Raw genomic sequence first — 19,366 nt, forward strand, 5'->3', positions numbered from 1 at the left:
TTCCAAAAGTGACCTAAAATATAGCTAATCTTCTCTCTGATCTGTTCTCTGTATTTGGCGAATATCGTTATGTGCGGACGAAAATTTGGAAACTAACGACGTGCTAGACAATTTCAAACCATGGCCATGTTTTTGTATCCTAGCATACGGAATATAACCTGCCACTCAGCAGCAACGCGGACATTCTCCAGCATAGCGAGTTCCCTCACTTCCCAGTCCTCGTCCCATAACTCGTCCACAAAAGGTGCAAAACTGCCGTCGTTACGACCAGCCCACAATGTGAATGCAGATTTTAAGGGTCGCAAAGAAGCATTGCTAGCATCCGAGAGAGTGATGTACCCCGTTATATCGGATGAGCCGTTATATCAACGAATCTCAGATATACGGAAAAAGTACGATCATATGTCTGCTGAGGAACTTGCCACGTTGGACGTTCACCCGCACACTGGCGTTGGAGGGAGGAAGTTGACAGTGCGTGGCCGGATTATGACGATTAGAGCGCAGGGAAATAGGCTTTTGTTTCTGGATATTGCGCAGGAGGAGTGTCAGATTCAGGCTATTTATCGACTGAATTCGATACCTGCGATGGACGATGAGCGGTTTAGAAATTCGTGGGAGTGGCTGCGTCGAGGAGATTTCGTGTGTTAGTATTGTCCGCAATAGCATACAGGAGATATATACTAATTTGGATTAGCTGTTACAGGAATAGTGAGTCGAACACGAACGGGCGAGTTGTCTGTTCGCGCGACTTCAGAGATCAAGTTGTTATCACCCTGTTTACATCCCATCCCACTCACCCTCTCCAGCGAACAAACTCGATCGCATAACCGCACAGTCGACCTTCTCGTACATTCCGCAGCTCGTGACATCCTCCGTGCACGGGCATTTGTTTTGACATATTTGCGCACTTTCTTCTCTGCACGCGACTTCCTCGAAGTGCAAACGCCCATCCTATCTGACGTGGCTGGCGGTGCAAACGCCCGTCCATTCGTCACCCACGCGACTGTCCTTGGTGCAGGTCCAGACTCCTCATCCCTTCTCGAACTCCGAATCGCTCCGGAGCTCTGGCTTAAAAGACTCATCATCTCTGGCTTTGACCGGGTTTTTGAGATCGGCCAGGTGTTCCGGAATGAGGGCATCGATGCAACTCATAACCCCGAATTCACAACCTGCGAGTTTTACCAAGCGTTTGCTAGTTTAGACGATTTGATCTCGCTTACAGAGGAGCTACTTTCCGGACTGGTCAAATCTGCGGTTGAGAAAGTTCCAGCGATTAAGGCGAATATCCACGCGAAAGGATTCAAATTTGATGCTCCCTTTTTGCGTGTTGATTTCATTTCGACGTTGGAAGAATGCATTGGCATGACATTTCCCGATTTTGTTTTAAATTCCTGTGAAGATTCCGAAGACGCGAAGCAATTTTTGGAGCGATTGTTTGCCGTTGAAGGCATACCGATCCCAAACCCACGGACCGTCGCCCGCATGCTCGATAAACTCTGCGATTACTACATTGGTCCTATTCTCGACAGCACTAAAACACCCGTTTTTTTAATGAACTTTCCGGAAGTTTTGTCACCACTTGCGAAGTCTGCAAAGGCGGATGGGAAGGACTATAGAATTGCGCGAAGGTTCGAGCTATATGTTGCCGGCAAGGAACTAGTGAATGCTTACGAGGAGGAGAATTCCCCATTTGCTCAACGTCGGAAATTCGAATTGCAACTCCGTGATCGTGAGGTCGATGCCGAGGCACATGCGACTGATGAGGGGTACCTTGCAAGTATGGAGTGGGGGCTTCCGCCGACTGGTGGGTGGGGTATCGGCATTGATCGGTTGGTTATGTTGTTGACCGGCGCGGAGCGGATTAGCGATGTGCTGACGTTTGGTGGGATTAAGGGAGTCGTGGGGCAAGAGTGATAGTCTTCCTCTGACATTGTAGATAGATTGTTCAGTAGTAGATGGTTGGAAATAGTTTGTGCTGGCGTACAGGCATTAGATATATTAAATGGGTCACACCAAAACTGTGAGAGAAGAATATATACAATAGAAAGACGACTGTACAAAACAAGCATATATACAACCTTCTCAAATATGACCACAAAATACCAAATACTTACTATACAAATTTAAACCTCAATGGAATGACAAACTCCATATCATAACAATAACGACATATATGCAACAAAATTACCACGGGGCGCCGCTACTAACGGAGCCGGAATTATTATTGTCGCCCTTGAAGTCCCATAGTGATCGGCCATTGCGACGACTGAATACTTGTGATGCGAACAAATTACCAACGCCGGTGCCAAACGTGTTTGAATTACCGTTCGACGCCGGAATTGGTCTGGTTGGTCTTCTTCCGGAACCATCCAAGTCACCTGAGTTGAAACTGCCAGAGCGTCGACGGGTGCCAATCGGTGGCTGCACTGTATCTGCCTGAATCTGCCCCACAGGCCCACTTGGTCCAGAAGTCGAACTACGTTTCGAGAATGAGAAGAGATTTACGAAACGGCGACCAGGAGTGCGTGGCTCATCTGAGTTAAGCACGATCACTTCGTCCGCATCAGACGCGAGAGGTGCTGGCAACGAGGGCACGCCATTGTCATGGCCGTCCTTTTTTCGACCGATACTGCCAATATTACCGATGGACGCGATGCTTCCGACTCCACCGAACATCAAGCGACGATTCGGTGATCGCTTGGTAAAACTGAAGTTACTGGACGCACTGCTGTTGGTGGAGAGTTGATGCAAATCCATTTGCGCGTTGTCGTCAGAATCGTCGGCAGAAGCATTCAAAACACGGATTAGGTTAGATCCCCCAGGCAGCGCGGATGTCGGGCTGAGAATATCATGAGTGCTGCTACAACCACCACTGCTATTGCTATGAGTAATACTGAGGCTCTCCAGCAGCGGTGAAGAGTCGGCAAGAGAAGGTGGAGACGGCAGTGTGGAGACGTTTTTCAGACCACTACCAACCGGAAAGAACGGCGAACCGGAAATATATCCAGGGGACGTCGGCGGACCGGAAGACAGCTGGGACGTTGGCATTGAACGAGGGGACGACGGTGGAGGGGAATGTGATGAGAGTAACAAGGGGGGACCAGTTGAATTGCTCGAATTCGAGGGTTGATTCATAGCTGATAAAAACACCGACCCTTCTGTTATGGACCTTGAGTGTACAATATCGTTATCATCGTCCTCTTCGGGTAGATCCTGTGGCAAATCATCGGTGACGAACAAATTCGACGGAAGGAGCATGTCGACTGAAGGACTGATAGGACCGCCATTTACAAGCAAGTCTTCTGACGTTGATATATCTAACGGCGCAGAGAAGAAATTTGTTGGCGTGTTTATCGCGAACGGAAAAAGCGGTAGGGAGCCACTCGAAGTATTGTTCCCATCTGAGCTAGCGCTCGTGGGTGACACACTCTGTCTCATACCACCCGCATGTAATTGGTTGAACTGGAGATTATTGAAGGTAGACGCATCTGGAAACCTCGGATCGTGCAATGGATACGACATAATCGGTGCGGATACCGGCTGACGTCCTTTGTTTCGAGTGCGATTTCTGCGCCTCGCCGACTTCGACGCATCAACAGGCGAGACGGCACCCTGCATGAATGTGGCCAATGCTTCCTGCGCATTCCGGAATTTCTCCTCGGCATCACGATATTGCTGGAAAATATCCACATACCGAAGCTCCAGCGACTTTTGAACTTCCTGCCATGCCTTCTCCAACTTCATATCCTCCGTATCCTCGGCATGCAACAACTTCGCAAACGCATTTTCACTGGAATCACTAGTGTGCGGATCTTTTTCGATCTCTGACTTCTTAATTTTTGCAATTAAACCTCGTATCTCGTCTTCCAGCTCAGCTACATCTTTGTGGCCTTGCTGCAACACCTCGCGATTCTGTCTTGCCTTCTCTTTTGTATTTTTTTCTAGCTCCTCAGTTAACTTCGCAATTGTAACTTTTCGGTCATCAGCCTGTCTCCGCTCCGTTTCCCATTTTACAAAATCACTTGCGATCTTTTCTATCACCTCTGTTTTATGTTTCACGGCTCTCTCAACTTTTGACTTTTGGGAATCAAGATTGCGTTTCGATTCCTCTAGAGTCTTTGTTTCACTTCGTAACTGCGATCGGACCGCATCCTCCTCTTTCCGCTTTTCCCTAAGCGTCTCCAATTCAGCTTGCAGCGTTGCTTCAGCAGCGGCGTATTCTTCTTCCGCATGTGCATGTTGAGCGACAGTTTCGATTATTTCGGACCGAATTTGTTCCAATTCAGCAGCGAGAGATTCGATCGTGTATGGTTGGGTTGCAGCCGTGAATGACGACGAATCGCTTCGGTCGCGGCTTGTCGGCGACGAATGGCGCGTGGATCGATTACCGCGCTTAAATTGCGTGTGGACGGCAGGAGAATCGGATTTCTTGCCATGAGGCGTAGTTTCGCTTGAGTGTGATATATCTGGATCAAAATTGCATCAGCTACCATCTCCCTTGACGGATCAGCTCACCGGAAACATACGCTTATCAGGAGATCCCAGGGTTTCTCCGGGAATGGGCTGGATGTTAGCTAACACCAAATCTTCAGACTTTCGTCGTGTGCGTAGACGAATGAGTTGCCCGGCGGCGGAATAGTGGTTTGAGTTTACCTGCCCACTATATTAGCATGAGGGGATCCACAGCCTGCACCTTCCAGATTCAATTGAAGGCCACAGTAGTAAAATACAACAAATGGAAGCGTATACGATGTACAGGTATCGTAAATAGGACATTGGTGTACGGAGAGGACATACCGCTAAAACTCTCACGCCGTAGACCTGGTCCGGATTGAGGCCAGTGATCGTCACCGTTGTTTCGCGCTTTTCACTCTCGCCAACTAGAAACAGACGTCAGAGAACGTATTCAGAAAGAGGGTCAAGGGATCAAGACGGTGTTGTGACAGAGACATGCACTGGATTGTTGACGGATGCAGGCAGTCAAAAATTTTCTGAGCAGGAAGAACACTCACCATTCTGGCCGTTCATTTGGATGACATGCTTTGCTACACTCGTCGCACGGTCTGGCAGAGACCAGTGGAGTGTGACGGAGTCGGACGTGACTGAGTCTAGACAGACATGTGGCGGCGAGGGTATGTCGATACCTAGCAGCTGGACCAGTGTGGGAATTGGAATTTGCAGTAGTTGCGTGGCGCGACGTAGGAGCCAGAGCAGGGAGACAACTGTCGCCACGAGTGAGAACAGCATGGCGGCCAGTCAACACACTTGCACAGCGAGACCAGAGAGCAGGCGACGATGTGGTTGCGGATTGCGGGATGACGATGAGGTAGTGACGAGACGAACGACAACATGGCCTTGGTTCAGTTAGGCCATCAGCTCCGGGTCAGATGGTGACTCAGGATCCTCTCAGACTTATGTCAGCTCTTTTACAACAGCCGATTCAAACGGCGCTTTTCAAAAAGAACATTTTTATAAAAGTGCGCTACAGTTTCAGGACATCCGTTGCATTTCGCATTTTGGCTGCGGCGTTTTGTTGAGGTTTGAAAAAGTATTTTTGGTTTCCTTTCGATTACGCAGACTCAACTAGTGGCTTTCCCCAGACAAGCCAAGCTCCCCATCAAATCGTTCACTGGTCTTTGAGACGACAAAACTTCTGTCAATCTCACCGCCGGTGCGCATATCCTGACATATCGGGTATTGCTTCGAAATGCAATACGTCGGTCGTGCTATCGGAAGCGTCTCCAAAACATGGAATTCGATCAATCCGGCGACATTAACCGGTGCGATCGACGTGATCGTCATTGAGCAGGAGAATGGTCCGTGTTTTGATACTCAGCGTTGCTCGGTTAGGCGTTTTGATGTTGGCGTAATACTGATGATTGGTAGGCGATCTGGCGTGTTCTCCCTTCCATATTCGATTTGGCAAATTCGCATTGCTTCAACCGTCGCAGAAGAAGGTATGATTTACGATTGATTTGTAGCGATTTGTGCTCATAACAAGTAAGGTCGATTTCTCGGTCAATGGCAAGAAAGTCGACTTTGCCATGAAACTCGGCGATGGCGGCGAAGCGTTCTTCGTGTTCGAGACCGATAACGACGTTCCGTCAGATCTTCTGACATCCCCTATTCTCTCGCCGTCATCTTCCGCGGTGTCGTCGCCAGCGTCTGTAAATTCTAGTCCGGCCAATCTTCAGGAGCCAGAATATCTCGATCTTTCCGGCGGATCACGAATATTGAATGCCTCTGGACCACATATCCCGTCTGATTCCCAGAGCGAGAGTAACATACCGCCACCACTGCCTCATTTAGACTTTAAAGAGCAATCACTGGGCAGGCCGATCGCGTTTGCTTTTCCTCACAAGGCTGATACTACACCCGTTACTATGAGCACTACACCGGATTCGCTCTTATCAACGTCGCCGGCCAGCGACAGCGGTGAGCACGTACGATATGCATCTGGCGAAGTGCAGCGACCTCGTGCATCCTCATATGATAATTGGCCATCTATAGAACTGTCTCGGGCATTGCTCAATGGTTTAAAAGCCGACGATATAGACAGCTCCAATGCGGTGAATCTTAGCCACGGATCGACACCACTGCTACGACCACGCAGTCCGCCATTAAGTCGTGACCAGGCGATTCAGAGAGCCAAGGAGCTCAGCCGGAAGCTTAGTGTGAGCAGAATTCCTACGACTGTGACAGACAGCGGGGATTTAGTGCTGGACATGCGTGGGTATAAGGCAGGCGAAGAGGAAACTGCCCGTGCGGAGTCTATGGCACGGAAGATTTTGTCTGAAGAGCTTGCGATTAATACCGAAATTGCGTCTTTGATCGCGCCGGACGAGCACGGAAACCTGTGGATTTATGCAAGCGAAGAGGCGAGGGACAAGGCTATCCAGAGACCTGGGTCGATGGAGTTTGACTATGAACCGGATGAGTCCATGAGCATCAGTGGACGGACGTCGCCAAAGCCAGAAGTGCCGGCTTCACAACTGTCGACTCCGCCGTCGACGCCTCCACCGCAAACTGCGACGGCCATAGCCATGTCGGATGGGAGCAAAGACCAAAGGAATTACGTCAAGACCCTGCGACTAACGTCCGATCAACTTAAGGATCTCAATCTCGTACCCGGTGTGAATCCGGTATCGTTCAGCGTGAATGGCGGGAGGGCGGTGTGTACGGCGCGGATGTTCTATTGGCGATACGATTCCCCGATCGTGATTTCGGATATCGACGGCACGATTACAAAATCCGACGCTCTCGGCCACGTCCTAACCATGCTCGGCCGCGACTGGACGCACGCTGGCGTTGCAAAACTGTTCACGGATATTGCGAACAATGGGTACAATCTCATGTACCTGACCTCGAGATCCGTCGGCCAGGCGGATTCGACGAGGCATTATCTGAGAGGTATCGAGCAGGGAGTGTACAAGCTTCCTGACGGTCCGGTCATTCTCTCTCCTGACCGCACGATTGCGGCGTTACGACGAGAAGTGATTTACCGGAAGCCAGAGGTGTTCAAGATGGCTTGTCTCCGTGATATCCATAGTTTATTTGGGGTCAGAGAATACACGCCGTTCTACGCTGGCTTCGGCAATCGAATAACAGACGCTCTATCGTACCGTTCCGTGGGAGTTCCGTCATCTCGGATTTTCACTATCAATTCTAACGCAGACGTGCACATGGAGTTGTTAGAATTGGCAGGCTATAAGAGCTCGTACGTGCATATGACTGATCTCGTCGACCATTTTTTTCCACCCGTGTCAGCGCAGGTCGGAGACGAACGGTTCACGGACGTGAATTTTTGGAGGGAACCCGTTCCGGAGATTTCTGATTCGGATGAGGACGAGGGTGGCAGTACTATGCGGTCGAATGGGTTGGCGTCTAGAGGCAGTCGGAGCCAAGGGTCGCTGGATGACGAAGAGGAAGATGATTATTACGACGATGAAGACGAGGACGAAGAGGACGAAGATGAGTTAGATGTCGCGGCGGGTCCGGATGGTGAGGTTGGATATACGGACAAATGAGGTTGGATATGAGGCTGATGGAGACGACCATGATCATTGGATGAAAGCCAGAATGTCAGGGGGGTTGTCTTTAGAACACGCGTTGCTAAACCTTGATTATTGTATTAATTACTCGGATAATGGAGCATGGGACTGTTTGATTGATACGGACTCGTTACGAATTGCGGTGTAAGAGGGACATCTGAATTTGCATCTATTAGACATGATTGATTCGCATAATAGTGTAACATATACTAAAAACATTGCATGTAAGATCCTTACGAACTGGCGAACAAATTAGGACAACATAGCCACCATCAGTCTCTCGTAGTCACCGGACGTCTCGCCCTTGACTCTTGAAATCAAATCCTTTCCGTACACATTTTTGTATGCCTGCTTTATGTGCATGAGCATAGCCGGATCCCAATGGTACCGGACAACACGCTCGATAAGTAATATGTCCTTCGTACCCAACCCAGCCATACAATCCTCCAACATTTCTGCATAACAAGTCGGTCTGTTCACGGCGCATTTAACGATATATGCCAACGCCTTTTTCATGTGTCCCGAAAACTCGCTATCAATAACCTGGACCAACTTCTTGCTATACCGCCCATAATACTGGTCCGCCACGGCCCTCAGATGTGCATCCGACCGGCTGGCGAGAATCGAACACACGAGTAACTCGTCCGTGCCCACACGACCTTGCGTGGCATGATATAAGTCCTGCACGTCATTGTTGACTTTATTGGGGTCGACAGGGATCCATTCTTCCATTCGCGACGCGTTCAAGACGATTTCGAAAAGCGTTTTCGTCTTCATTGACAAATCGTCCGCAATGTCTTTCTCGAGCGGTCGGCTGTGTCGTTGCCGGTATATGCCCTTCAATGTGTTCAAATCGGCGTTGGACCGGCTCAACACGACGTCGTTCAACATACCCTCGTTCGTGCCCGCGCCGTCCAGCGCGCGATGTGCATTCTCGACATCAGCGCCGAGCGGGCCAGCCACGATCTGCAGCAATGCATCGCGAAGATTTCCGGATGTTTCCTTGTCGATAACGTGGCGCAGGCTTTTGCCCCTCACGTTCTCGAATGCGGGTTTAAGGATCTCGAGCTCGGCTGGGGTTTTCTTTGCGAGAACCCTGATGAGGGTTTTCTCGTCAGTGCCGAAGCCTTTTGTTGCTTTTATGATGTCTTGAATGTCGGGAGCAGGATTGTAGTGTGGTGCTTGGGCATGGTAGTCATGCTGTAGGGGCGGAGCGGATTGTGGTGTCGGCGCTGACGAAGGATAGGTTGCTTGGTTAAATGACGGCGGCGGGTGCGACGGTGGAGGGTAGAATTGCTGCTGGCTGTCATGCTGCTGGTATCCCTGTTGCGGTTGCTGCTGATATCCGGGCTGTTGCGAGTAATATGCCTGTTGTTGCGCATACTGAGGCGGATATCCTTGCTGCACCTGCTGTGGGTAGCCTTGTGGAGGATATGGCTGTTGAGGCTGGTAATTATACCCCCCCTGCTGCTGCTGCTGCGGCTGCTGTTGCTGGTAAGGATACCCCTGCTGCATGTTCTGATTGCTGCTGTAGTAGTTGTTGTTATTGTATGACATGGCGGATAGACCGGATCGTCGCCTCGTATTATACCTGGAAGAGAAGTAGAGGAATGGGGCGGGGGTGTGGCTTCGCCTCGGGAAGAGATGAAGTTTGTCGTGGGATCTGTTGCTATTGTTCGATTGGGAGGACAGCTGTGCCTGGCGGCGTCTTGCGAGGCTGTGCGGTGGATGGCTTAGCCGCTGACGTCACAGGGCTGTGTTGAACACTTGAAAATCTTAGCCTGTTCATTACAATTTTGACTAGACTACTACCGAGACCTTAACTAATTCTGAGATAATACGATTCCGCATACGAGTTCATCATAAACTGCAACTGCGGACTCCTACTTCAACAAAACCGCCCCATGAAATCCGTGTCCGACGATTTTGTCGGTGGGCATCGTCGCCCGACACAGCTCGTTCATCGTTCTCGCATCCAATATAACAAGCATGCTCCGATTCTTCAACCCGTCAAGCACAACCGTCAATAGCACACCGTCATCCTCCTCCTTCCCGTTCGGATCCGCGACAAAAAGTGCTTCAGAAGGCGAATATGCATTTTCCGACCACAATTTCGCTTCGAGATTGTCGACATCCAATTTGATGAGTTTGTTGAAGAAGGACGAGTTACCGTCCGTGTTGATGCCGTATACGTACTTTTGCTTCGTGAGCGATTTGGCCGGGTTAATTGTTGGAAGCTCGATGTTGTGCAGATCCTTCGCGCTCTGTGCTTCTAAGACTGCGACGCCGCGTTTCGCGGTTTTCGAGACGCTTGGTAATCTCCAACGCGTGTATCTTGGAGCCCTATCAGGATCTAACACACCAGTCGCAGTATCACTTCTCAAAGCTTCGACTGTGAGGTCCCACAAAATTCCATGATCTTTAAACTGTGACAGATCAAGTACTATATCATCACCATCGTCGTACGCATTGATTGTGTGAAAACAGAAGAACGGATCGGACTTGAACACTTTGATCTTCGAGTTGTCGTGTCGCGCAGAGCCATCTCGCGGGATAACGATCCATTCTGTGTCGGCGTTGGGGTTCCATGTTCTGTCGATGGAATCTAGTGCGTTGCGGTTCCATAAAAATGCGAGACCCCTGTACTTAAAATTGGCTTGCCATAGACAGAGGACGATATATTTCTTCGTCAGAAAGAACGAATGAATGTACACAGCACGGGAGACGGGGATCACTGCGTGAATCGTCGTGGTGCGGGTGCGATCAAGACTGAATATTGTGTAAGACAGATTCTTTCAAAGTTGAGCACGTAGTTGAACTCGATTCCCTCGTCGAAACACGAATGCGCGGCGCTAAGAGGGCCATTTAGAAGCGCTTTCTCGATATCATCGGATTTCATGGCCCCCCAAGTAAACCTCTCTTCTGATTCTAACGTCTCGTTATTTAAACGCAAAAGCTGATTCGTGTCGGTCTTGACCACGAGTTCGGAGTCACCGGACATGGGCGATGGGAACTTTGGGTTGATTGTGACGGAGATGTTTCGTGACGTCACATCGTCGATACGATCGAATTTAGTGAAGAACTTGGCGAATTTGGTCTTGCATGGATCTCTGTACGCGAAACTCGCTTATTACCCGTCAGTATCAATTAAAAACGGTGATCACCGGAACACATACTGCTCACGGGCGAACCGTCGTGTTGGTCGATTTCGGCCTTTAATGCGTCGGATCCGGATTTCGAGCGATACACGACCCTGCCATTGGGACAATCTGCCGATGGAGGGGACACGTCGAATTTGTGGAACTGAGCGAATCCGTCGAACCAGTGGTATACTTGGAAACTTTGTCCGGGTTTGTTGGTTAGCGGGACGGTGTACGAACCCGGTCCTGCACGAAAGAGAGAGCCACTGTAGAGTTAGCACATCATTCGCATTGACAAGCATTACGAAAAGACTCAATTTTTCACGTACTGGACATATGACGGAATACTTCCCGTTATTTTTAGAGAAATCGGCGTTGTTGTGTCCTCGAGATCCCCGAAGCCAGCGGCATTAGGCCAATTATTGACGTGTGTTGTAGGCTTTTCGACAGCCATTCTAATAGCAATATGTGAAAATGAGCGATATTGGATGAACGCAAAGTTAATTGGAAGTCAGAAGGCAGGCTGCTGCAATGGAATATATATACTCCTCATTGCCGTGGCCAAATTCCGGTGAGGAGAGGTGGACACAGGCGATCCGGGGCCCGTCGGGGCCATAACTATCCGATGCGTCCCTGCATAGATATCGATATAAATGCGTGGAGTCAAGCGTGAATTGGGAGGAAACAAGCTTCACGTCACTATATCGGGCCGCTAGTTTGCCCTATTCGCCGCTTGAGCCACCCTCATGACGTATTTCTCGGATCAAGATGCGAGAGACAGTAGACTATTTTGGGGTCTTATGAGCTATAACGTGGTGTGTGGGTCTTTGGACCGGCTAACAGCGCTCTCTAACTTAAACATGTCTTTTTGCCCCAAAAGTATGATATCTAAGCAGCAAAAAGCCGTGCATGCATAATGAAGAGCAAAACAAACGGCTCTATCAGCCCTGCAAAATAGTGAGCGAAGCAGTATTACCGCTGCTGCTGCTCAATTCATTGAATGCATTATCGGCAGGCAACAAAGCTCGACCACCTTTGATCATAGTCAAGGGTTTGAACACCAATATCGATTGCGTAGTGCCTCATATTCTGCCAATTTGGAGATTCTCTGCGAGAAAAGTGTTGGACATCTGATAGCCATTGAATGACCTGCTTGGTTTTTGATCCAGAAATCCATGAACAGGGGAGATCTGACAGTGTCGCCTTCAACTATGTCTCCAAGGACGCATTTTGGATGACACGGCAACTGTGGTGCTGAGCTTGAAGTCAGCCCAGCTTCCACCTCCAAAGCGACCGTGCTGCCCTGAAGGATAATTTCTCATCCGTAGAAAAACACTCGTCCTCCGCGCGCTTGGGGTCTCGGAAGGCGGTAGAAGTTTTGACAAGGGAGTTTAATAGCAAATTTGACGGTATCACTTTTTTACAACATAGCTGAGCTACTAATAGCGCACCTTAAAGACCTACAATGCCAGAACCGACGAAATGCTCACGGCAGTGGCATCGCGAGAAATAAGGCAGGTAAGTTTATCTCTCAACTACCGTACGGAGCCGCCATGCCACTTATCCATCAGATTGTTGTACCGGCCGTACGTATCCGTAGCGAGGTAATATGTCCAAAGCGTTTTGTCAGGACGCAGAGATCTGTATCGAGCAACGGAAACAAGTACGTCTAGGCGAAGAAGACGGGATTGTCAAGATTGTCGCCTAAAAAAAAGTCTTGGTTCAGAGGCAAGCAGGAACATATGACAGATGTGCTGCGCGCGACCCACCCCGGAAGGTTGAGCGCGGAAACGGGATGCAAGACGCCACAGTGTACTGGACATAGCCTGTGAGAAAATATAAATATCGTTTATAAATCTTTCTAATGAAAGGTAAGAACAGAACCCTAAATTCCAAATATCGTTGTTGTGCTGTCGTCTTCATGGATATTCTGAGTATATCCACATATGAAATTGCATTAAAGGAAAGACTATTTTCCGGGATATTGGCAGCTTTCAAGTCCTCATCAGGAACAACATCACTAAGTGTAAGGCCAGACGGTTACAAGACCATGCATTCTGAAGTAGCCACTAAACCAAAATGACCCACAAATGTCCATTAGTTGCTTGAGACACCTCTTTTATATGGCGTGGACTTTACCTTGGTCTTAGAACCCTCCATTGAAGTGTTGCAACCATGAGTCACTGAAGTCACAATCATAATTGCTTAACGTCTCCCGACCATTTCTCATTTCACAGGTGTAGTATCTTTAAATAAGTCTTTACTCTGTCAAATATGGACGCAGTACTTGCTGGACCGTCAACGAACTCTCGCCCATCTTTGTCGCGTGCGAGATCAACAACCACGAGAAACAGTGCTAGTCCATCAGCGGCCACTAGGGACAAGCACGCTCCGGCGGGGAAGCGTTTTAAATCAGACAGCTCGGCAAATTCACAGGGTCGACAACTGGGGTGTTGAGCACGATGTCAGTAAGGTTGTCGACGGATATGTCCCCTGCGACAGAAGAGAAAGAGCTTTCGGATTACGACCAGGCACTTTACCTATTGGAGAACAATCCACCAGAACGGCGATTAGATTTCTATTTGCCTTACTCACGGTATCTGAAACTACAGGAATGCTGGTCTAAGATAAAATCGGCAAGATATATTTCAGAGGATCAGAAGTATAGGTCTTTGACATGCATTTATTTTCAGAATGTAGCTTGCAATTTCAATATCGTAGGTACCCCTACTTGGCATACAACAGTTGTGCCGAGTATGTGACTGTGGTTACTGTCCGACGTGATCTTCACGAAATTGCAGTTTGGGAACTCGGAATAGAGATTATAAATGGTGCTCGGAAATATCTCTCTAGTCAGCGAGCCAATGCCAGTTTAGCTTCCAGAATTTTACCTGTTGGATCTACCACCACGAAGGTTCCTTTGGCAAATATGCCAATAGCAAAAAGCAAGCTGACGGAAAGATCAAATATAAGGGTCCTGGTGCCATGAATGAAGTCATGATCGCTATTAGGTTGGATACAGTGAGCACTATACTGCGCTTTGTCGGGACAAGGATGCGTGGATCGATGGACAACATGCTAAGATCTGTATATTAGTATGTCTTGATGAGTCATCACGATTTCGAAATCCTCGTACTCGGCATGAGAATGTAGGAGACGTCATTGGACAATGCGCAGCTATGGTTCAGGTCGTGACTGAAACTGTGGAAAAGGACACGTCACTAGGCTATTATGGTCATATCGAATATCAGGGTCACAAGTGGGTTGGAAATTTGGAGGAAGCGCTTATTGAAGTGTGGCGAGTCAAGAAGAGGCACCCTACCAGATACGTGAGTAGTGTCATTCGATTGAATTCTAACGGCCAGCCTTGCTCACATACATTGTGGTTTTAGCAACTGATTCAAAATTCATGGCGTTGTAACCGTCTCCCGAAAACAATCGGTCTTAAATTGCGTGATTTTATTCACCGCCAATATTGTGGACAGTGGTATTTCTTTTGATGGAGATTTATATGTCCATAGTCTCAGGACGACCATGGTAACAACGGCAGAGGAAAGATATAAGGATTATATTTCGCGCTAGATTTAGGGCTGTTGACAATATGATATGGGCGAAATAAAAAGCTTGCCGATAGTTATTCGTAATATTACACTAGCAAGAATATGGCATTAACACACTAGCAAGAATATGGGGTTAACGAGGATCAGCAAGAGCTCGAAGAGGATCAACTAGTGTCTCAATATTCAGAGAGTAAAGATAATAAATGCAAAAAACAGATACTTATGAAATGAGAGATAGTCACGCACGTTACAGGATACGCGAGGCATTTATGATTGTGAGATGCGCAATGAGGCCTCATTGGTTTAGGGTAGAGCGAGCCTAGTCTTGGGAGAGACAGACCAGGAAACTGAAGATGCCTGATATTGTGGGAACTATCCAATCTACGTGGCTGTCGCGCCCGACCACGTCAGCCAGAACATACCAATCCTGCAGAGAATACCGCCTATCATAGTCGGAATCAGACGGATTTCAGGGATCGGGCGGCCGCCGTTGGCTACCGTTCGTTTGTATGTCATTTGTTAGAATCCTACTACCATCGCACCGCCGAATATTTGACCCACTACGACACCGAGATATGGAAGCTCCGATATCTGCAATGCCATTCCGTATCCTTGACAAAATATGATCGGATACGCTTCAAGGAGAAGGTATAGAATGCCATATACAAATGCCGTATTTAAAGTGATGAGGAACAGGATTGGCTCGGTGAAAAGCATCTTCAGTGGCCTCGACGGAGAAACCCTGACCACAACCTTGCGTTGCCTTGAATCCCTTGTGGCTAACAGAAAATTCCGAAGCACCCTCGGCCAATACACATCTATCTACACCGAAAACCACTAATTTTCAATGAATATGTTGACATCATTTCTTTGACGTTTCCATAGCTCCCCCAAAGGGACAATGTTCAAAGCTTGGAACAAACGAAATCGGCACCTTTATATGTCAATTCTTTCGTATGAGATGGCCATTGATATGTGCAGTTTTTAACAAATACACAATACTTCAGGGTAAATTCTTTGCATCTCGTTGAGTGTAGAATTGTTATATTTCAACATAAAGCAGCGGTTACAAAGTTTAGCAATGAAAAAGACGGTACTGAGATCCCGCAAGCCAAAAACTATGATAGATCATTTTTGAAGACGCCTAGGTCATTCCAGGGTGATTTGGGATTACTTCAAATCGGCCCACACCGGCGTCTTGGCAACGAATTCTTTCCAGGTTGTCAGTGGTTCATCTAAGATCTATACAAGGAGTTAGCCATCGGCAAGAGTAGAGGGTGGACTTGATCTGGAATCAAATCAAGGTTCCGTGCTAAGCGAGACTTACCGATTGGCTTTCCGTCAGAGATTCATTTCCGAAATAACCGAACTCGGGCATCAATTGCATGTTTTGCAGCATCTCTTCCTGTAGAGCGTCTGACACCCCGGTCGATGCAAGAATACCCTTGAAAACGGCCGTTGGAAGTTCCGAGAATTTGGCGCCGTGCCCGGATGACGGCTTGACCGATTTGAAGTCGTCGACAATCTGCTCAGGCGTATAGTAGTCGGTGGCTCCAAAGAAGCGTTTTCCTAATGACTTCTCTCGGTTGAGCAGTATACCTTTAACGAACTTGCCAGTATCGGCTGCTGTGTCGAGCAATGGTATGGGTGAAGTGCCTGGGATGGGGAGTCCCATCATGAATACATTCAGGTCTGGATTCAGCCTCATCATCCTGCCGGGGATATTGGACATGTAAAATCCAGGCAAGAAGAAGGAGGCAGGAATGCCGATCTGGCGAATGTACTCCTCAACGGTCGCTTTCGAATCAAAATGCAACACTTTGTCGAGCTTTCCACCAGAGACTATGTGAGAGTCAGAGAGTCGTCTTAATTGAAGCAGTCAACCGGCCACAGAACATACGTTTCGTAACATTTAACAGGCTGCTCCAAACCAAGTGCTGAACATTGAACTCCTGTAATAGTGATGTTAGCAGAAATCAAGAGTAAGGTCACGGATAATTGTGCTGAGGTACCTTTGAGATATCTGCCACATTTTTTCCCTGTTGAATTTCCGCATCCGCATTAACCTTTTCCCAGAAGTTCGTCACCACAAAGACGGCATATGCTCCCTGCAAGGCTGATCGTAAAGAGCCTTTGTCGTCCATGTCGGCCTACTCGACATGTCAGGCTAATTGCACAATAACGGGAATAAAAAATAGAGTGAGCGTACCACCACGCATTCGACACCTTTCGCAGTCAGATCTTGAGCGCTCGGCTTCGAAGGATCTCTAGTCACTGCTCGAATAGAAAACTGCGCAGCAGCTTTGGGATCGCCGAGGATCGACTTGATGACGGAGCCACCCTGGAGACCAGTTGCTCCGAAAACGACAAGAAGTTTCTTTGAGGCCATGGTAGTGTTAATTGATATGTTCTGGAAATCGGTGAATATGATCTTTGTAGTAAGTACATAGCTCTCCCTTATATATTGAATGACAGATGAGTTAGTAGGTTACATTGCTTTGTAATGTGGAGCAGTTTTTCCCTTGTTCTTCCAATTCTCACACTCATTAAGCTTCTGCCTGATTCTCGCTGACTGATGGTAATCGCTGGTAATAGTCGGGATAGCGCGTCATTATGACAGATGGCGGAGAAGAGTCACATCGGGATAAAGGAGAGTTGGCGCATTGTCGCAGCAGTCACCATATTAGGCATAGATTTCGCCCGCCACGCTTACCTGATTAGGCCACCGTTGCGATGGGGCCCGGCCCGAGCATTTATCACTTCTATGAGTCGGTCCTCGTATTTGTCGCGTTTTTCTATTTGCTAGAATTGTGAGTTCGAGTTTACTGTGACTTTCCCTCTGTATTGTCCAACGGAGGCAGAGGACCGGTTTGCCAAAGCGCCGACAAAGCCGGCCCAAAGTCGGAGCCGAGCGAGCCCGATCGCTGAACTGTTCATTACGCTAACTACTGTTCTTTAAGGACATTATTAATACTGTTATGACGAGGGTAATCCCACGCACGTAGGATACTGCTCAGCCGACCGGCCGGCCCGTCCTCTACTGATTAAGCAATAATATCTATCCGCATTTCGGGGGAATAATCTATCCGCCGTGCTTCATAATGGAAAAAGTTCGTGCCTTCCGGGGTCGACGTTTCTCCAACTCATTCTTGGATATAACTTTGTCCGTACTGTTTCTCGGTAGAAAAAGTGTTAGTGCAGTTTGGAACGCTACCTCCGCTCAGAGATAGGTGTTTGGTTCGAACCGTTGTGCTCTGGAAGTTCTGGTAATGTGTCGCGTCCACATACATATGACTAGAAGTTTCATTGTAAGCCAGGGTTAGGGTTGAGCTTTTGAAAATGTCACCTAATAAACCTCCTCGTGATGATTCATCGTTTCAGGGACTTTGACAACTATCTGTCAGCCCTGAGTTGCAAAACAATGTCTTGAAATGTGAGTCTGACGAGAGTTTGGTGATTGCTAGAGAATAAAGAATGTTCATTACTAACTGATTTTTGCCAGAGCGTAGCGAAAACCCAAAGCAGAGGACCGAAGCGTGGACTCTGACCATGTCGAGGAATATCTTGATGCTGTGTCTTCGTCTCTGGAGCAGCATGACAACCATAAATTTGATGCAGAAGTTCAATGTCTGAGGATCAATCATGTTTTCTAACCGAAAATTATATCTCTGTGGCAACATAAAACAGTGTTACGACTCAGCCAATTCCGGATTGTCAAGCTCGACGTCGGGATGAGCTCATCGATCACTCGGTTCTCGCTAAACTTCGAGGCCAATTATGCGGGGCGATCTCACGTCGCTGATCAATGAGAGTGTCGACCTCTGTCGTGTCACCGAGTCCCACCATCAAGTCAGTCTCTGGATCACTGGCTCACTAAGTCAAACAACTATTAATTTACAGAAACGAGCTGCAGTTCACAGAAATGACATGTTGTCAGGAGTTCCCTCCGGCCCGTGCCTCAGTCGTTGGCTTTTAATTCTTGTTAATGCGTTATTTGTTATTCGTTAGTTTTGCTACATACGATAAAAGTTTTCATTAGTTGCAGAGGCTCGGACGGGGTGCAGGAATGCGCATAAGGACACACTGGACCCCCGCCGAGTCCTCATAGTGAATATTCTAAAATATATTGCTATAAGCCCTCCAGCTAGCGTAACATATAGTACAACTCCGACTCCTGACCTCGAGACCCGCGACGACTCTCACACATGTTCGATTCTACAGGATACATCCACAGCAAGCACTGGTTGCACGGCAGTGGGAAGTACGCCTTTCTCTGGCACATGAAGAGCAAGGGAGAGGAAGCATTCAAGAACAAACTTTCAAAATTTATTTTAACGACGTAAATATGATTCGAGGCGCAGCCAGCAACAAACGGCCGACGGCCGACGGCCTTGTGTCGGGGGCCTCTGCAGCGACCACCAAAGTGATAGTTGCCCATGCGCTTAAGCGCGACAAAGGCACAAGCCGGGTAGACGACCTGCATTGCAGGACCGCCAGACTTGTGCTGTTCGTAGTACCTGGTCATTTTGCCAGCATTCCGAATGCAGCAGATGGTGACGAGCAGAGGCGTCGCGGGTTAGGTCCAAGACGACAGCAAAGACCACTTGGTCCCACT

At 48.3% G+C, this 19,366-nt stretch overlaps 7 protein-coding genes across 7 annotated transcripts; 3 read left to right on the forward strand and 4 right to left on the reverse strand.

Annotated features, from left to right (window-relative positions):
• Positions 1-585: 585 nt before the first annotated feature.
• On the forward strand, positions 586-1,914 carry V1508DRAFT_403378 (uncharacterized protein; the record flags this gene model as incomplete). Its single annotated transcript, XM_066938548.1, has 2 exons — positions 586-643; positions 695-1,914. 2 exons carry the CDS (start codon positions 586-588, stop codon positions 1,912-1,914), a joined length of 1,278 nt encoding a protein of 425 aa, XP_066796949.1.
• On the reverse strand, positions 1,883-5,410 carry V1508DRAFT_414215 (uncharacterized protein). Its single transcript, XM_066939896.1, has 4 exons — positions 5,013-5,410; positions 4,798-4,880; positions 4,527-4,653; positions 1,883-4,466 (listed from the first exon to the last, which is right to left on the reverse strand). Exons 1-4 carry the CDS (start codon positions 5,245-5,247, stop codon positions 2,185-2,187), a joined length of 2,727 nt encoding a protein of 908 aa, XP_066796950.1. The 5' UTR covers positions 5,248-5,410; the 3' UTR covers positions 1,883-2,184.
• On the forward strand, positions 5,336-8,322 carry V1508DRAFT_368150 (Lipin/Ned1/Smp2-domain-containing protein). The gene is made up of 3 exons (XM_066937401.1): positions 5,336-5,816; positions 5,887-5,957; positions 6,006-8,322. The coding sequence occupies exons 1-3, from the start codon at positions 5,708-5,710 to the stop codon at positions 8,025-8,027; spliced, it is 2,202 nt and encodes a 733-aa protein (XP_066796951.1). The 5' UTR covers positions 5,336-5,707; the 3' UTR covers positions 8,028-8,322.
• Positions 8,304-9,566, reverse strand: V1508DRAFT_431598 (uncharacterized protein; the record flags this gene model as incomplete). The annotated part of the gene is made up of 1 exon (XM_066941933.1): positions 8,304-9,566. One exon carries the CDS (start codon positions 9,564-9,566, stop codon positions 8,304-8,306), a length of 1,263 nt encoding a protein of 420 aa, XP_066796952.1.
• Positions 9,567-9,831: 265 nt separating this feature from the next.
• On the reverse strand, positions 9,832-11,947 carry V1508DRAFT_438427 (carotenoid oxygenase). The gene is made up of 4 exons (XM_066942176.1): positions 11,521-11,947; positions 11,228-11,457; positions 10,871-11,177; positions 9,832-10,820 (listed from the first exon to the last, which is right to left on the reverse strand). The coding sequence occupies exons 1-4, from the start codon at positions 11,643-11,645 to the stop codon at positions 9,935-9,937; spliced, it is 1,548 nt and encodes a 515-aa protein (XP_066796953.1). The 5' UTR covers positions 11,646-11,947; the 3' UTR covers positions 9,832-9,934.
• Positions 11,948-13,465: 1,518 nt separating this feature from the next.
• On the forward strand, positions 13,466-14,773 carry V1508DRAFT_403383 (uncharacterized protein; the record flags this gene model as incomplete). The annotated part of the gene is made up of 6 exons (XM_066938549.1): positions 13,466-13,595; positions 13,628-13,853; positions 13,913-14,105; positions 14,138-14,212; positions 14,245-14,576; positions 14,677-14,773. 6 exons carry the CDS (start codon positions 13,466-13,468, stop codon positions 14,771-14,773), a joined length of 1,053 nt encoding a protein of 350 aa, XP_066796954.1.
• A 1,148-nt stretch (positions 14,774-15,921) lies between these two features.
• On the reverse strand, positions 15,922-17,140 carry V1508DRAFT_396448 (uncharacterized protein; the record flags this gene model as incomplete). The annotated part of the gene is made up of 5 exons (XM_066938101.1): positions 15,922-15,993; positions 16,079-16,593; positions 16,652-16,703; positions 16,764-16,901; positions 16,961-17,140. The coding sequence occupies 5 exons, from the start codon at positions 17,138-17,140 to the stop codon at positions 15,922-15,924; spliced, it is 957 nt and encodes a 318-aa protein (XP_066796955.1).
• Between the last annotated feature and the right edge of the window lie 2,226 nt (positions 17,141-19,366).

The sequence above is a fragment of the Lipomyces doorenjongii genome, assembly GCF_038497915.1.
Source record: "Lipomyces doorenjongii strain NRRL Y-27504 unplaced genomic scaffold V1508scaffold_14, whole genome shotgun sequence".
Taxonomy (NCBI): Eukaryota; Fungi; Ascomycota; class Lipomycetes; order Lipomycetales; family Lipomycetaceae; genus Lipomyces; species Lipomyces doorenjongii.